The sequence below is a fragment of the Sinocyclocheilus anshuiensis genome, unplaced genomic scaffold, assembly GCF_001515605.1.
Source record: "Sinocyclocheilus anshuiensis isolate Anshui unplaced genomic scaffold, SAMN03320099.WGS_v1.1 scaffold371, whole genome shotgun sequence".
In the NCBI taxonomy this organism is placed as follows: domain Eukaryota; kingdom Metazoa; phylum Chordata; class Actinopteri; order Cypriniformes; family Cyprinidae; genus Sinocyclocheilus; species Sinocyclocheilus anshuiensis.
This window is the reverse complement of record NW_015549597.1, coordinates 1,166,801-1,184,547: the sequence shown is the minus strand read 5'-3', so window position 1 is coordinate 1,184,547 and position 17,747 is coordinate 1,166,801. Positions and strand designations below refer to the sequence as shown.

Sequence of the window (17,747 nt, the reverse complement as noted above, 5' to 3'; positions counted from 1 at the left end):
GTAAGGCTTTTGCGTTTCTCCGCTAGAGACGGAATCTGAAGGTAAGTAGGCTTAGGTAGGTTGAACTTTGGTGCATCCTGCTGTGTCTGAGATGTGATGTTGACTGGTCTTTGTACCTCTACGGGATTGGTGCGGAGAGTGAGCGCTCTGAGCTTGTCTGAAAGAGATAAGGTAAACTCTGGCTTCATCACCTCACAGCGTTGGCCTCGGCTCTGAATATTTTCCATTTGGTTGTTCTTGTTCTCACAGTGCACATTTGCTTTGGAATCCTCAGTACATCCATTAATAATACAGTTGTTGTCAATGTTGTTCTGAAGGTTCAGGTTAGTTAACAGTGCCACTGTGGAACTGCTGTTATTTTTTTCATTGGTGGGCTGTAGGCAGTTATCCAAAGGTTTGACTGACTGCTGAGAGTGAAGGTTTGTGTTATTATTCTTCAAAGAAAGCGTTCCCTGGAAGAGCTGCAGCTGCCCCAAGAAGTTAAAGTTCGGCGAAATTGTGGGTCTGCGTTCTTTCACAAACCTAAAGAAATTATCAGATCATGATAATTAGCTTATTTGAATCATCTGCATTCATGATAAAATGAAAAAACAAAACAAAACATGAATGGCCCAATGATACAAAAAAAGAAAAACAACGAAACAAATCATTCTCACTTTTATCACCAATTTCATATCTCAGACTTTTTTTGATGCTAAATTTCAGTTTTTTTTTTTTTACACATAAAATGGCAGTAGAAGTAAAACAAAACATATGCACATTACCTGTATGCATGATCCAGATCCATTTTCAGGCTATACATGACGTAAGCCACAGCAAGTGCTGGAGACCGAGAGATTCCTGCAGCACAGTGGACCAGGACTGAGCAGCCACATGACATGGCCCCATCTGAAACAGTTAATTTGTTTTATTAAAAATATTATACATGCAATTACACCTATAACCCAAATTTTCTACCAGATGCATAAAATAATGATCCGTTTTAAAGTAGCATGGTATTGTGTTTTTTGCACAGACAAAACAAATCTATTTCCATAGTCACAGCTCTGTGCATCCATGCTAGATATATTAATGATGTAATGCAGCTGGGATGCAAATGCAGGCTGATGTAAGCAGTGGGATTCCGGGGCCCTCACCAATGAAGTGCAACGCCTGAGGGATCCAAGGAAGCAGGTCATCCCGCAGGGAGTCGTCTATTGGGATACGGAGGTACTGGGACTGGGGCAGAAATGAAGGTTGTGGGCAGCATCGGCTCACACTTAATACGTATGAGATGCCGCGGTCGGACAAACCATCCTGTGCGTACGAATAGCGGGTGAGAGGTGAGAAAACAACTTCTGTGTTCTGCAAAATACGGACTAGAACAAACTATTGTAGCAAATATATATGCAAATAAACTAACTTACGTAGCAAATGTAATTTTATTATGGTTTAGGGAGGATTTTGTACTCTTTAGCATGAGGAATCATTAGAGAATTGTAAATATACCTGCGTTACGTCAGTCTCTGCACCAAGGTAGAGATGCGGCAGAATACGAGACAAAGGTGGCCTCTCGGACTGACTGTCCCTGTAGTAGACCATCTCTTGATTTTTTTTTTTTTAAGAAATAGTTCCTCTAAATATTTATATAATCCGAAAACCTATGGAGAAAAAAATACACTGCAAAATTACTGCCTGAGCCTATGACGCAATAAACACACACACACAGAGTCCTAAAAACAGGCCAAATTGTATGCCTAAAGTTTTCACGAATTGCATTTATCAATTGTAATATACAAGTTAGGCTTCTTCACAACAAACTAAAAGCTGGTACTCACCAGTTTAGTCAGTTATGGATCCGCAGAGTGCGTAGGAAATAAAAAAAAAAAAAGGTTGAAAAAGTCCAACGAAGCTGCTGGATGAACGTTGTAAATAGCACAAACAAGAGCAAGCCTGTATCGCGTGAAGTCTCTGTGTGATCTCTCTCTTCTCGGTAGCTGTGCTCCCGTGCTTCTCTTCGCTCTGTCTGCGCCTCTAACATTATTTGTTGTTGTATATCTATACCTGCGCGAGGGAGGAAAAAGATGAAGTCATCCAGTTTCCAGAAGCTAAAAACAGTACAATTCTATGTGATGTCATTTCCAGCCAATCGGCGCGCTCGGTTTGTTCGCCATCATCAGTTTGCCCTGAAGACCTCGGCATGTTTATTGTGATGAATCGTGTTTTACTCTCTGTAGCCTTTCAGACAGGAACACGCCGCTTACATTTGCAAATCGATTGTGCAATCCGTCAAACGAGACTTTTCTGTCCTTGTAGAGGTTTTTGTAAGACAGCTCGTGTGCAAAGTCCCATGCGAGCAGTGCTTCTCTTGTAAACAAAATATATTATTCAGAACGCTTAGTTCACTGGTCCGCATTTACCTATTGATATCATGTTTATACTATATTAAACAACTGTACATCAATGATGTCGTGTTTTTATCAGACTGTATCAATAAATGAATATTTTTAAAATCTCGCTTCAAAGGCTGCAAAACACAAACTCAATTGCAACAGACTTAAAATGAGATTTATGTTAATTTAATAAGATGAATTATTGCTATACCACCCTGGGTTACAAAATGGTGTTTTGCATTTTCTATTTAACAAATTAAGGAATAAAACTGCCATTTACTCTGATGGAATGAAATTGAGAAAGAAATTGCAAAGATATCATCTTGAATATCCTGCATATGTAACCCTGGATCGCAAAACCAGTCTTAATTTGTAGCAATAGCCAAAAACACATTGCATGGGTCAAAATGATCGATTTTTCTTTTATGCCAAAAATCATTAGGATATTAAGTAAAGATCATGTTCAATGAAGATATTTTGTAAATTTCCTACCGTAAATATATCAAAACTTAATTTCTGATTAGTAATATGCATTGCTAAGAACTTCACTTGGACAACTTTAAAGGTGATTTTCTCAATATTTAGATTTTTTTGCACCCTCATATTCCAGATTTTCAAATAGTTGTATCTCGACCAAATATTGCCCTATCCTAACAAACCATACATCAATGGAAAGCTTATTTATTAGGCTTCCAGGTGATGTATACATCTCAATTTCAAAAAAATTGACCCTTATGACTGGTTTTGTGTTCCAGGGTCACATATGGCTTCCTGGATAGATTAGGCCCACCTAATCATGAACTTGATATTCATTTGTATTTTTCACAGTATAAATAATCATATTTAGGGTGTCCAGAAATATGAGTTATACTGTGAAACAAATAACAGACGTAGAACATGTATATTTATTTTCTATTAAAATTGACACTGCATTTTTTTCAACCCACCATTACAGTACTGTTAGCTGTATAAATCCTAAAAAAAAAAAAACTATGGCTGACTAATTTCTAATCAGAATGAAATAGTTTTTTCTATTTCTTTTTTTTTAAATGACCGTTATGTTACATTTTTAAACCCATGTCATGGCCCACTTTACATCTTAAGAGATGGAGTTATAGGCCTATACCTTGTTGTGCTGAGAGACAATGACCTATTTTGTGCTTGGTGCATATGTGAGATCTAGCTGTCAGCCCACCTGATCTCTGTGCCCATCCCTACCACACACACAAAAAAGAAAACACCTGGTTCGAGTATATGGCATAAATTTACTTTCACATTATTCAGTACAGAGTAAATTTAATCTAACACAGGTATCTGACAGGTTGAACAGCGATACACCGGGGCTGCATTAGCTAGCGGATACTGCATAGACACACGCACACACAGAAACACACACACACGCGCCATGACTGTGACTCTAATCAACTACAATGACTATGTCCCCAGTACTACATCACTGCATCGAGGGAAGCGTGACCCCCAGCTGAACTAATATGACAATGTCGCATAAATTCCATTATATTTTTCACATGGATCACACAGAATAACACCACACACTCGCTCACCAAACAACGCTGACCAAACTCTTTATGATCCCTGTACGTGATTGACACTTGGCAGCTGCTTTGGTCCAGTGCGCCCCCTTAAGCCCCCGTCCTCTAAGCCTAAGAATGTGTGTACAACTGCGTGCCTGTGACTTTTCACAAACTAAGTGCTTTCCCAGGTTTTATCGCTGCAAAAGAAAATATGGGTCTCCAGCTGTGGCCACTCAAAGTTAATAGTGTGTGTGTGTGTGTGTGTGTGTTGTGTAAGGATTTAGTAATGAGGTAACCACTATCTACTATTCATTTCAGTCAATAACTGTGCTGGAAGATGTTGTCCTCCAGATGTTTTTTTTTTTTTTTTCAATATTACAAAAAAGAAAAAAGAAACAAAAAAGACATTTACATGAAGGCCCACAACAGTTGCAGTCTTCATGTGCAGAAACTCGCACACTGGCGGACCTGACCCTCCCTCTGCTTCATTTCCTCTTTCTGATTCTAGTTCCTGCCCAGTTCTTTTAACACTGTACGACTAACCTGAAACGTTATGCCCATTCACTCATAGTACAGAATGGAATGTCCAAAACAAGAGCAAAAACATTAGACCATTTAAGAAAGCATACAAACAGACAATATACCACTATCAAAAACAAGAAAGAGACATACAAATGCATCCATGAAGGGTAATCATTTACATGGTTTATATATATTTATATATAGAGATTTTTTTTTCAATAAACATTGTAAGATATGGTGGTCAGGACGAGTACTGAATACATAGGACAAGAACAGGAAAAAGGGGGTGGGACTATAAAAGCCTTTCCTCTCAAAGCCTCTTAAAGTGCACTGGCCATTTCTACATCGGAAGGAACGTACGTACGGTGCGATAAACTGGAAATGCATGTGGATTCTCTTGTTTTTTTTTTTTTTACATTTTCTATGTACACCAATGGCTCTGGATTTGACCGATTTCAGTGGAGGAGGAAAACGAGAGAGAAAGCAATGGGGGTTAGTGATTCTGGCCTCTTTTGGGGAAGTGCCGTTGCGTTAGTGTATTGAGATTGTGTTTTCTTGTCCTGCTAATAGTCTTATAGGGAATGTTCCAAAGAAACAGCTAATGTGCAGTTTTTGCGGTTGAAACTTTGCGGATAATACGGGAGAGAGGGAAAACTTGCTCCACTTCCATCTTTTTGCTTTACTTTTCTCCCTCCCCCCTCATCCCACAACACACACACACACACACACACACACACACAAGCACAGGAGTTGATCGTTGAACAGGCAGGACGGAGAACGGAACTATCACCATGACTCTTTCACACATGTACGAAAAAAAACACATGCACGCTTCCTTTCGCTCCATTGTTCACACACAGGTAAACACCGATAAAAACAAGAAAGGGCAGCGCTGATGATAACAACAGTAATAATAATAATCATTATCAGAAGGACAGTAATATGGCTGCCAGAGGCTGACAGCTACTTTTTCCCTTATGCATGAATGCGTTTTGTAGATTCTTTATTCTGGGGTCTCTCAGGAACGCTGGTCTTGTCTGGGTGTCGGTTCTAGATGGTGCTAGTCTCGGCTCACTTTCTAGAACTGTTCTGCCAGCAGCTCACAAAGACGCTTGGACACAGTGTCCTTACTGCTGCGCACGGTTAACCGGTACATCTGAGAGAGAGAGAGAAAGAGAGAGAGAGAGAGAATAAAGAGCGTTACACAATATAAACGGAAACACAAACAACTGAGAAAGACAAATCAATTGTGCAGATAGACGCTCATTCTGCTGTCCGAATGCGTGTCTGATCCTTACTGCCGATACAGAGAGACTAAATGTAAACTTGCAAAATGGACAAAGGAAACTCCATAGATACAAAGAGAAGGATACTGCTGTCACGCCAAATCAACTGGGTTTTACTACCAGACATGGAGTGAATCACAAAAGCGGGAGGGAGGACGGGAGGTGGTTTGAGTTGGAAGGGGTGGCAGGATGAATGCTTTACCTGCTCCCCAGACTTGAGTTGCATCAGCAGGCACAGAGACACACAGACAACAGTAAGATGCAATAAAACTGACTTGGTGAGAAGTCTGTGCTCCATAGCAGCAGGGAGGGACTTTTGATGCTCGTGGCATTTCTTTGTTTTCCTTTGCTTTTGATTGTGTAATATGGATACGTTTGCTTAAAACGATTGTCTGTTCATACCTGAGCTTGTGCGTTGGGCTCGAGTCTTAGCAGAGAACCCACTTGCTGGGCCTTGCTTTGGATCACTCCGGCACACACAAAGTTCTCTGGGTTCGGATCCACATTCTCCAAGAGAGCCATGCCCAATCCCAGTAACTATGAGACAGATGGGTGAATAAGATCAAAAAATCAAATTTAGTGGGCTCATCTGTACATAAATTCTACAGGAATGACATCCCCCCTCTAAATTGAATGGCTATAATTAAAGTTATTCTTCTAATTAAAACGTTCTGGCATACTAATCTTACTATTCCAGCATAGGGATGTTGCAAAATACAGGCATCAGCGATTACCAATACATTTAAACAATGAAATATCATGTTAATATTGCACCTTAAGACTGGTTGCCACCTGTTGTAAAACAGATGGAAAACACAATGATGCAGCACTTAGCTACTACGGTCACAAAATCATGTCAGAGATGACAGAAAAAGACAGTTTACTCATACCCGTTTGTTCGCCAGTGTAGGAGTTTTTTGGATTCTGTAAAATTAGACATGCCAGTCTGCAGGAAGAGTTCTTTTAGTAAGGATTTGTTATAGTATAGGATTTGTTGTTATTTCTTCCTCTGCACCCCTGCACTCATATTCTGAGCGTGATTCATTGGCCAAAAAGAGAAAAATCACCTGATAACCAGATAATTTACAACATATTTCAAAATGTGTAGCATATGTTTTTACATCAACGAAAGCTGGTGTACAGATGTTACAGCGTTAAAGAAGATGTGTTGTTCCGATCTAGAAGCGCTTTTCATTATCTGTAAGACGTTCTATTCACTCGTTCATTCTCGTGAGTTTACATTCCTCCGCAAACGCACGTGAGCTCAGCTTTACAGAAACTCGCTGATCAGATCACAGAGACAGAGCAACAACACCCGGACTCTGTTTTAATCATATCAGTTTCTGTGAAGACATGTGCATCCCTACCAGGACTCATTTAACATTCAATAATGATAAGCCATGGTTTACAGCAAAACTTCGTCATCTTCGTCAGGCCAAAGAGGACACCTACAAAAGGGGGGACAGAGTTTTGTACAATCAGGCCAGAAACACACTGAATAAGGAAATTAGAGTGGCCAAGAGGAACTACGCTAAAAAGCTATTCAGGTTCCTGGGCACCACCATCTCTCAGGACCTGAAGTGGGACACTCACATTGACTCCACTGTTAAAAAGGCCCAGCAGAGGTTGTACTTCCTTCGCCAGCTGAGGAAATTCAACCTGCCACAGGAGCTGCTGAAACAGTTCTACTCAGCCGTCATCGAGTCTGTTCTGTGCACTTCAATAACTGTCTGGTTTGGTTCAGCTACAAAATCAGACATCAGAAGACTACAGAGAACGGTTCGGACTGCTGAAAGGATTATTGGTGCCCGCCTACCCTCCAAGAACTGTATACATCCAGAGAGAGGAAAAGGGCTCAGAAAATCACTCTGGATCCATCACATCCAAGCCATCTCCTTTTTGAACTTTTGCCATCTGGTCGGCATTACAGAGCACCGAATACCAGGACAGCCAGGCACAAGAACCGTTTCTTTCCCCAGGCAAGCTACCTCATGAACAGTTAATGTTCTCCCATAGTGCAATTGAAGTATGTGCAATAACCTTATACTTATTTATCACCCTAAATCCTAGTACATACCTACAACTTTATTTTATTTTATTCTATTCCTATTCTATCTATAGCACACCTGTACATACAATTTATTCTTTTTTTGTGGTTTATATTTATGCATTTTATTTACATCTTATTTTTATTATCTCTGTGTTGTTGTTGTCTCCGTGTACTGGAAAGCTTGTGACACTATAACAAATTCCTTGTATGTGCAAACAGACTTGGCAATAAAGCTCTTTCTGATTCTGATATAGTGCAAAATATACTGGGATATGTATCCCACAATGCAATGCACTCGACTTGATCATCTATTTTCCTGTGAAGAACGAACCTAAATGAATATAGCCTTTATCTATTCTTGACTCACCGTTCTGATAACTGGACACTGAATTAAACAATAAATGTGATAATGTCTTGTGACAATTTTGCATACTACTGTTTGAAAATGCTTACTGTTTTACCTGCTATTAAATAAACAGAAGCCAGTGTACAGTATATAGTATAGTGTACAGTACACAGCAGGCTAGTATGGCATTGCAAAGTCGGTATGAGGTTGTGTAAACCCACCTTTGCTTTGAGCACTTCGGTGTCCATGGCATGGCTGGCCTTGAAGATCTTCTGTGCTTCTTGCTGAGGCCTGTGAGAAGGGAATTTAGCATGTTTCTCATTCAGAGAACAGTTTTTGATGCATGTATACAGTAATTTGTCTTCTGTGTACACACAAACACTCACTGGCTGAGCTGTTTCCAGCGCTGAAAGAAGTCGTGTGATGCCATCTCTGTGGGCTGGAAGAACTTGTTTATGGTAACAGGCAGCTTGAGGGTGAGATTCTGGAGAGCTCCGCCATACCTGAAACAACACAACGGCTAAGTAAATCTGTGTATGCTGACTCGTGGTCATAAACCGTTTAAATGCATGCATCTGTTACCTGAACTTGATGTTGAGGAGTGGTGCATCACTGAAGTCAGTCAGACACTCAATGTTGATGACCTGCTGCACCTGAGCACCTCCTTCTATGAGAGGCTCCACTGGTTTAGACTGAACATTGAGCTGTGGGTTCAGTTAAGGAGTTAAACAACAAACCAGCGTACTCGGATGATGTACATGACAAAAATCACAATGCGTGTAAGCAAGAATGAACATGAGTTTCATGTGTGGATGTGAAGGATATGAGACTGTAGCTCTCCTGGGCAGGTGACTGTGGTCGTGAAAGTTACAAACTGCACTGACGTCTTATTGCCATAGAACAGATAGATCCGCCCTGTGAGGAGAGACAACAGACACAAACCAAAGATGAAAAGGTGTTTAAGCATCAAAAGTTTAATACAGCTTTAAACGGTTCATTAGAATCCATCCTGTTTAATTTTATTTCTTTTTTCTGAGCAAAAATTAATGACTATCATACATTTTTACCATGATCAACAGAAGACACCCACTAAAATGTCATTCAGTGTAACAATAGTTCATACACCAAAAGAATCTTGTCAGGCATAAATTATTAGATGACATTAAATAATTTTAACATTTTAATTTAAGTTATTTCAAACATTAAAGTAGACACTTTTTTTGCATTTAATATGTTTTCTATTTCTATAAATTAACTTTTGTAAATTAAATTTTATGTAGGCACTAAAATAAGACCTCTCGTCTTTAACCCACAAGCATTTTGAATATCAAGTCAAATATTAACACTGTAACATCCCTTTCAGGTTTTTATAATGCTAAAACAACAGGATAAAAATTAGCAAGAACTGCTGAAATGCGTACGCTGAAACTACAGTCTCTCGTAAACGCAGGTTAAAATATAATAAACTTGAAGACATAGTCCAGAAGTCTGCTGACATGGACTTCTAGATGATGCAATTACAATTTTGCAGATGTTGTGACTCACCCAGGTTCTGGCGATATTCAGATTTTATGCCGATCTGAAGCAGCTGATTCTCAAACAGAACTCCGTTGTTCTTGCAAACAAACCTGAGGGCAAGAGATAAGAGTGTGTGTGAGGCAGACAAACATGCAGGGACAGCCAGAAATGGCACTGGTTTTGTAATGGTGCACTCATGTGTTCTCAGAAAAATCAATAACATGAGCCGCCCACTGGGCAAATTCACCTGGAAAACTCACTTCCAATTTTTGATTTGATCTATAATGGGAGTTTGTGACCATTAGTAAAACAGGTAATTACCAACAGTGTTAGTAAAGGATACAATTAGTTTCTGTCCATGCTAAGGGACTCGGTTAAGTTAAAAATTGAGCAATTATTCACTCAAACAGGCACGTAAAGCCATGCAAATCAACACTGGAACAATGACTTCGCCGTAAGGCAACCATCCGAGGAGCACGTGAATGCAGCATAAGACACTGAGAGGAGGGTGGGTGCTGAGAGGGTGACAAAAGAAACAAGAGACTGTAACCTGAAGCCTAAGTAAAAAAAGACCTCAATGCTCCCGACCGATGTTTACCATGTAGTGGCATGGTCTCGTCTCTTAAAATATTAAAAATAAGTATTGGAGCTGTGAACTAAGTGTGATTAGTGCAAATATAGCCATGAAGCTTATACGGGACATCTAACAGTAGTATCCACAATGTGCAAGCAGACACAGGCTATTGGTTTCATAGACTCGTAGAGATCTTGGGTGAGTGCTGACTTACTGCTGACTTTGATTTGATTTAATTTTTGTATTTAAATGTATTATTTGGTCACCATAATTAATAGTCATAATATAAATCTGAGCTGTCAGAATAACAGAATATAAGACAGCATTTCCCAACATGAAATAAATAATTTTCTCTGCATATAGTCTTTCAAAAGTTTGGGGTCTAAGATTTTTTTTCAATGTTACAGAAAGAAGTCTCATAAGCTCACCGATGCTGCATTTATTTGATCAAAATACAGTGAAATATTACAATTTAAAATAACTGCTGCATTTAATGTTTTAAAAAGTAGTTTAAACCTTTGACAGCATTTTCAGCATCATTAGAAATCATTCAAACATGCTGATTTGATGCTCAAGAAACATTTCTGATTATCACTGTTGAAAACATTCTTTGATGAATAGAAGGTACATAAAAGAACAGCATTTGAAATAGAAATATTTTCTAACACTATAAATATCTTTCAGTCACTTTTGAATACTATAATAAAAGTAAATAAATCTTAGTAGTAATAAAAAAGTAATTTATTAGCAATAAAAAAAATCTTACTGATCCACCCTGACTTTTAGTGTATACTTGACACAAAAAAACAATTGATTAGCAGTTCCCACACTACATGCTTAAGATTAACAGTAATATTTTAAAAACAAAAAACATTTGTCTGTGGTTATTTTTAACTACATTTTGCATTCTGTCTTCCAATACAAGAGAAGAAGAAATAATATGAGAAAGGCTGTGGGTGATGCTTGTTTGACTGAAAAGAGGGAGTGAAGTGGGCAAGTGAGCTCTTACTTGTTGAGCAGTTCGTCTGACTCAGGCAGAGGAGTAGGATCTTCAGAGACCACAGAGGGGGGAGCAGAGCTGAGAGACCGAAAGCGAAGGATGAAGAGAGAGGAGAGTGGCCCCAGAAGATGAAGAGAGGGGTGAGAAGTGTTAAGTGTGAAAAGGCACAGATGGTTAAAACAGATTAAAGATATTAGAAAATGGTGAGCCAGTAAAAAGAGAAGAAGTGCAGAGTGAAGCCAAAGGAAGGTAGCAAGAAAGAGGAGAGAAAGAGACAAAGGCAGAGGTTAGTACCGGCATTACATCCGTGGCCAATAAAATGTTAGCAAGTAATAATACCACCACACAGCACACAAATAGAAAATACTTCACAGACACAAACAGAAAAGAACACAACAACATCTATAAATAACCAAAAAGTTAACTGTTTATATATGACTATTGACTGTCAATAAGTTTTGCTGTAACATATTGACACTGTAGTCTACCACTGGCCCCTTACTCAGAGTCACCAGGACCCTCAGCCAATAGGGAGTCAGAGCTTTCAGTGGTGGGTTCCAGATCTCTGCCATCGTCCAATGAAAAGCAAGGACGTGAGACGCACATACGTTCACGCATACACACAAACATGCGCGCACACACCAAAATGAGGGAGATGGAAAAGGGAGGGAAAGAGAAAAAAGAGGCAAGAAAAGAGAAAGACAGTCACATACGCAGCAAGATAAAGGACACAAGATTACACAACACACAAATAGGAAGACAAGAAGAACGAGCGGTAGAAAGTCAAATGACAGAAGAGCAGAAAGCCTGACGGATGTATATACAAGCTCTGAACATGTTAAAATATTAGTGCACTTCACTTCAGTTAATGAAAGCAATAAATTAAAAATAGGATGAAAACAGGATGCTAATGAATGAACTGGATCCTTGTTTACCTCAGGAAGCCATCATCATTGATGCCAGCCTCTGAGAAAACATCAACCAATAAGCTGCCTGCGCTGGGAGCGGCGGCAGTAACAGGGGGACCCGCACGGAGCCCCAGCAGATCGGCAGACGGGGACGGAGTGGACTAAAAGAAAGAGAGCGTTCATTACATTGGATTTTGGTTTAATAAAGACATACTAAAGAGCTGAATGTCTAATTAGAAAGCATTTGAATCAGGATGTGCTCAGTGGGTGGGTGTTTTCTTAGGGATTGTTCTATATTTGCTGACTCACTTCCCTGTACAATGCAAACATGTGTGCATGGCCCCAGCGGCTGAAGTCTGCCACGTACTAGTCTCAGCCCACAGACTGCCCACAGTACATGCACTGACCATCTGATGCATATTGCCCACAAAAATGATAAGAGCTGCCTGTTCTCCAATCTGATGAGCCACTTCTTTCAAAGTGGACCAGACCCAATGTTTATAGCCAAAAGGCTTGCTACCATTCAAAAGTATGGGGTCAGTAAGATTTTTTCATGTTTTTGTAAGAAGTCTCTTATGCTCACCAAGATGCATTCATTTGATAATAAATACTATTATTGTGAACACACTACTATTACAACTATTAAGGTCATTGCACACAAGTCCAAAATTTTCGTACGTTAAAAAATAAATACGACCTCATGTTGCGTCAATCATGTTTACACACTGCCTCCGAAACTTTCGTCCGTCATAAAAAAATTCGGATCAGGTTTGATTTTCTGCATTGTCGCATCCGTAGCATGCATTTTGATAGGAAATGACGAATACGAAGAAAAAATGGAAAAACGCATGCGAAAATGTCAGACTCCTTGTGCAAGGACCTCTATTGTGAAATGTTACAATGTAAAAACAAAACTTTTCTATTTGGATATATTTTAAAACAAATCTCATCTCTGTGATGGAAAAGCCAAAAACGCCAGTCTTCAGTGTCACATGATCCTTCAGAATCATTCTAATATGCTGACATTTTTTTTTTTTCAGGATTTTTCAATAAATAGAAAGTTAACATGAACAACATTTATTTGAATGATAAAACTTTTGTAAAACTATACATTGCCAATTTTGTTACATTTAATCAATCCTTGCAGAAAACAATAAATCTTGCTGACCCCCAACTTTTTGACAGCAGTGCCTATATAAAAATTTCAAAGCAGTTTTATCCATATTTGTTTATGTTTCTCACAGCATTAGATGCAGCAATGGCAGAGCTGTCCCCTCCTCTCTCTCCCCCTCCATTGAGTTCTCCTCCCTCTCTCTTTCCCTCCTCTAGCTCGTTCACAGACACGGCTCCTGGTCCCTTCTTCTTTTTCAGCTTGGCCAGGATGGACGACTCTCTTTCTGGGAATGGAGGCATCTCCTCGAGCACTGTGGCCTACAGTTACACACAATGACACAGATGATTATTCAAATAAATGGTGAGACACAAATCAACAATGTGCGCGCAAAAGAGCGTGATCTCACCAGGACATCAGTGCTGGCGATGGAGGACAGTTTGAGATACTCCACAGCTCTCTGCTGCAGCTCGACATCACTGTTCCTGATCTGGCTGTCAGAGCGCAGCACTTCCTGAATGGTGCTCTTTGTCTCCGGGAACAGATTAATGAACTTAATATAGGCAGAAAGCAGCAGGGCACGTGTGGGGACTGAACACAGGTGAAACTTAGAGTGGAGCAGGTTAAACTGAACCAAAGGACTAGTGAGATAGAAGAATAGAGGTGGGATGAGTGGGAACAATTTGATGAATTTCAGATTATAGGAAAGATGAAAGAAAAAGTAAAAAAAGAAAAGAAAAGAGGACAGTATTAGTACAGCACACATCCAAAGTGTGATGTCATAAAACGCTAATATAAAAAACTCACCTGGAGCGAGGATCACCTGCTATAAGGTTACCAAACTCTCCCAGGATGTAGCCTCCAACCTTTACCATGTTCTCATGACAAGCTGGAGCCTGCAAAGCCTGTGGAAATTGAAAAAAAAGAACAAAGAGAGTTGCATGAAGTATCGTAATGATGGCGGAAATCAATTTTCTGAATGTGTATAAGAAGTGACAATTTGAACATCTGGTGTCATTTACCTCAAAGACTGTCTTGGCTGCATATCCCTGCACATCGTCACGATTGATGACGATCTGGATGACGCGGTACCACACTTCCTCACTGACGTAATCCCCAGCAATGCGGATTAGGTTCAGAATGGTATCCACATACCAGGAGTAGTCTACTGCATATTTCTCTGCCAGGATGGCCACCTTCAGTACCTACAGACACAGCAGTCACACATTAAAACAACGACCTGTGACTGAAGAGACATGGAAGAGATGAAGAGAGACGCACCATTTCCTCTCTGATGGAGTAGTCGGCTGTCTCCAGGTAACTCAGCATCTCGGCGACAATCTGCTTGGCATTGCTGCGGTCACACATGGCGTAGAGGAGGTCTGCAGCTCTCTGACGCACACTGACATCCCTCTCAGTCTGCCAGCAGAATAAATAGAATTAAATGGTTATAAACAGTGTCCATGAATAATAAAAGGATGACTCTGCCATTAAAAAGCCTTTTTATTGCTGCAAAAAAGAGAGATCTTGTTTTGTAAGAATGCAGAATCTATCCACTTTACCTTCAGAGCATTAATGACTGTCTCTATGTGCGTTTTAACTGCCTCATGGGAAAACTCGGAGCTGGCAAGGGTGCACATGCTTTCCAGGGCCAGGTAGCGCAGGTTGGTCTCTCTATGCTGTAAGAACTGTCCCAGCTGGTTACATGCCCGCACAAGAAGATTCGGCTCACTGTTGTGAAACAGGCCATGAAGAGAGTTTGAACGCAACAGATAAATGCTTAATACAGACAAAATCTTTGATACACCCTATCAGATCATTTTAAACAAAGCAATTATTTAAGAAATACACAAAAAGAACAAATTTTTATATAAATATATGAATATATATGAATCCATATGTACGAAAATTGTTCCTAAAATGACCTGTGCATTTTTAGTTATTTGTGAAATTTCTAAAGGTGGGGAGGGGGGAGAAATGGAGGCAACTTGCACCTGTCATAGTGAATGATGAGAGAAATGGCTTCAAATAGGATGGCATTCTTGGCATTGGAGTGCTGAACCTTCTTGGATTTGGGTGGCTCCTGGGCTTTGTTGAGGATAGTTTCCAGACACTCCACCAGTCGTCCCTTCACGGCACCATCCTCAGGTGGTGGGTAGCACTGCAGAAGTCGCAGCAGCTTGCAGGACAACCATGGAGCAGGAACGAAGTAGTAGGTGTAGTCCTGCAGGTCAGTGGAGGCTGAAGACACAATCTGAGAATGGAAAAAAAAACAAGAACGAATCAAAGATAAGAACTAGGGCTGGGCAAGTTAATGCGTTATCGCATTAATTGATTAATGCCGGCAATTATTTTATCGCGCGTTAACAGTTTTTTTATTATTATTAAAGTCCATTGCTCACTGGCTCTGAATACACATACAGACAAGCCATGGGTCACAGGAGGGGTGGGATGTTGATTAGTATTGGCTTGGGATGGGTGTCATCACGCGTCTCAACCAATGAGAGCATTTGGGGAGGGCCTAAGACTGCAGGAGCGCTCACATGAAGCGCTCACAACTTCATAAGCGAGAAATAGGAAGTTTCCGATAGCACGTGAAGACGGCAGAGAAGCGCTCTCACTAAACACAGTGGGAGTGCATCGTTTTGTTAACTTTGTGGTTCATTATTTTGATACGCAGTAACACACTGCCCTCTCACAATATATCACTTTTGCCGCTCAGAAATGTTCACGCAATCATGCTGCACGTATCAGACTACATGCGTAGTCCGAGCCAGAGTCCGAGCCCAGCTGGAACCACGCTCTGGCCCACCTCTTCCAACCGAGCTAGGGCTGGCTAAATGAACCGCGGCCTGGTTCATTTCACACTAGTCAAACGAACCGGGCTCTGGGGGTCAGACGAGCTCGGGCACAGTTAAGATTGCCCAGTGTGATACAACCTTATTCTCCCGCATACACAAGTCTCTACCCGCCCGCACCTGCCCATCAAGTGTTGTCCCGCGCCGCACTCTGCTGCATTAGGTCCCGCGATAGTGCAGGTCTCTACCACTGTTGCCAACTCTCGCAAGACAAATAAGCAACCGCAGCTTCAAAAACAAGCCTTTTCTTTTGATGATTTATTATTATCAATTATTTATTACCAATAAATGAGCCTGCAACATATTAAACTGAAACCACTCTTATCTTAAAAGCAAAAACAGAAACTATTTTGCAAAAATCAGCAAACTGCAACAAAAGTGGGAACAAATCTCATCTCACCTGTGAGCAGAATAGGATTGAACAGATGGAAAAGGAGAAAAACACAAGAGCTTCAAAGGGGAGCTGTAACATAGCCACATATTTATAGCCTACTAAAATATATGCTATTAGAACCATATTTACTCTTATTAGGGATGCTCCGATCGATCGGCCGAAGATCGGTATTGGCCGATAATCACATTTTATGACTCGATCGGTACTCACTACACTTGGCCGATCTCACAAACCGATCGCAATTTGATGATGTCAACGTGTGATGACGTACATGATGCGTGGGGACATAAATGATTTGGCGCCGCAGTCATATCATCGCCGGTGTGGAAATGCTATGACGTTTCGAGAAACAATGAAAAAAATCGCTATTTGTCCTGTATGTTTTTCATGATGATATGATGAATGGATGGTTAATTTTTAACAGCAGATTCAGTGACGTTAGAGCTGATCTGCACCTCACTGCACACGTCTGCGGCGTGTTACGGCTCCACGGGAACCGGAGCGCCGCTCTTGTCAGTGCTTGTGTTAATACCGGCCAGCCATGGCACGGAGCATCCCTAACTCTTAGTATTAGTATAGGACTACTTGTTTTTTATTACAGCCCGTGATAATTAATACATTACAAAAACATTGTAAAAATTACAAATTAGGCTAAAAGAAAGTCATCCCACTCCTCTATGTCTACTTCTATCATCGCTTAGATTACAGCGTCACGCGCCATCTTTTTGAATGTGATTTTTCTCCAATGAGGGGGAGGAGGGGGCAGAACATTTGACAAATTACACTGCAGCACTTATATCATTGCACTGGTTGGCTATTAACTACGAGCAGACAGAGTGTCATTCAATGCATTGGAGAATACAGCGAACATAAATAAAGAAACGAAGTTGCTTGTCAGATTTCCCTAACAAGCAACCATATTTTTTAAAAATAAGCCCAAAAACTGCAACCCAGGATTTTTTCACGCACCTTTTCAAAAAAAGAAGCCCAAAGTCGCGTATAATATGCGGACTTAGCAACTCTGGTTTCTACTCGGAAGGTGCCTGTTATAATGTTATGATCGAGGCTCTGGACTCTGAGCATAGGCTAACTTGTTATTCTATAACAAACTATAAAATATTTTCTATAAAAACGTTAATGCCCTGTCAGTGGCAAATAGCTTTGGTTTTATATTTAATTTTATTACATTAATGTTATAAATTGAGATTTACACAAAAATATTTTAATTGCTACTATGTAAAAGGAATACTGCAATTAAAATATTTTTGTGTAA

General features: G+C 40.2%; 3 protein-coding genes across 8 annotated transcripts in view; all 3 read right to left on the bottom strand.

Moving 5' to 3' along the window:
* LOC107658418 (dual specificity protein phosphatase 7-like) overlaps window positions 1-2,147 on the bottom strand; it is a 3,040-nt gene extending 893 nt beyond the window's left edge. The window contains exons 1-5 of the mRNA XM_016446953.1: window positions 1,818-2,147; window positions 1,489-1,640; window positions 1,137-1,296; window positions 765-888; window positions 8-522 (exon numbers count right to left, since the gene is read on the bottom strand). Of these exons, the coding sequence (XP_016302439.1) occupies window positions 8-522; window positions 765-888; window positions 1,137-1,296; window positions 1,489-1,581 (892 nt within the window). The 5' untranslated portion in view covers window positions 1,582-1,640; window positions 1,818-2,147. The remainder of the gene's footprint in view (window positions 1-7; window positions 523-764; window positions 889-1,136; window positions 1,297-1,488; window positions 1,641-1,817) is intronic.
* Window positions 1-3,534, bottom strand: part of LOC107658419 (transmembrane gamma-carboxyglutamic acid protein 2-like) — an 18,489-nt gene extending 14,955 nt beyond the window's left edge. Inside the window, exons 1-2 of the mRNA XM_016446955.1 lie at window positions 3,523-3,534; window positions 3,295-3,299 (exon numbers count right to left, since the gene is read on the bottom strand). The gene's annotated coding sequence lies outside the window, so the exon portion shown is untranslated. The remainder of the gene's footprint in view (window positions 1-3,294; window positions 3,300-3,522) is intronic.
* An 83-nt stretch (window positions 3,535-3,617) lies between these two features.
* LOC107658487 (AP-2 complex subunit alpha-2-like) overlaps window positions 3,618-17,747 on the bottom strand; it is a 30,664-nt gene continuing 16,534 nt past the window's right edge. The window contains exons 6-23 of one of the 6 annotated variants that reach the window (XM_016447058.1): window positions 15,217-15,476; window positions 14,785-14,953; window positions 14,504-14,641; window positions 14,245-14,427; window positions 14,030-14,127; window positions 13,632-13,863; window positions 13,354-13,542; window positions 12,139-12,272; window positions 11,706-11,768; window positions 11,213-11,281; window positions 9,657-9,739; window positions 8,937-9,026; window positions 8,694-8,817; window positions 8,498-8,614; window positions 8,333-8,402; window positions 6,118-6,252; window positions 5,918-5,929; window positions 3,618-5,585 (exon numbers count right to left, since the gene is read on the bottom strand). In XM_016447058.1, coding sequence (XP_016302544.1) covers window positions 5,508-5,585; window positions 5,918-5,929; window positions 6,118-6,252; window positions 8,333-8,402; window positions 8,498-8,614; window positions 8,694-8,817; window positions 8,937-9,026; window positions 9,657-9,739; window positions 11,213-11,281; window positions 11,706-11,768; window positions 12,139-12,272; window positions 13,354-13,542; window positions 13,632-13,863; window positions 14,030-14,127; window positions 14,245-14,427; window positions 14,504-14,641; window positions 14,785-14,953; window positions 15,217-15,476 — 2,244 coding nt within the window. In that variant the 3' untranslated portion in view covers window positions 3,618-5,507. The remainder of the gene's footprint in view (window positions 5,586-5,917; window positions 5,930-6,117; window positions 6,253-8,332; window positions 8,403-8,497; window positions 8,615-8,693; window positions 8,818-8,936; window positions 9,027-9,656; window positions 9,740-11,212; window positions 11,282-11,705; window positions 11,769-12,138; window positions 12,273-13,353; window positions 13,543-13,631; window positions 13,864-14,029; window positions 14,128-14,244; window positions 14,428-14,503; window positions 14,642-14,784; window positions 14,954-15,216; window positions 15,477-17,747) is intronic. The other 5 variants (XM_016447059.1, XM_016447060.1, XM_016447061.1 and 2 more) reach the window with 5 other exon arrangements.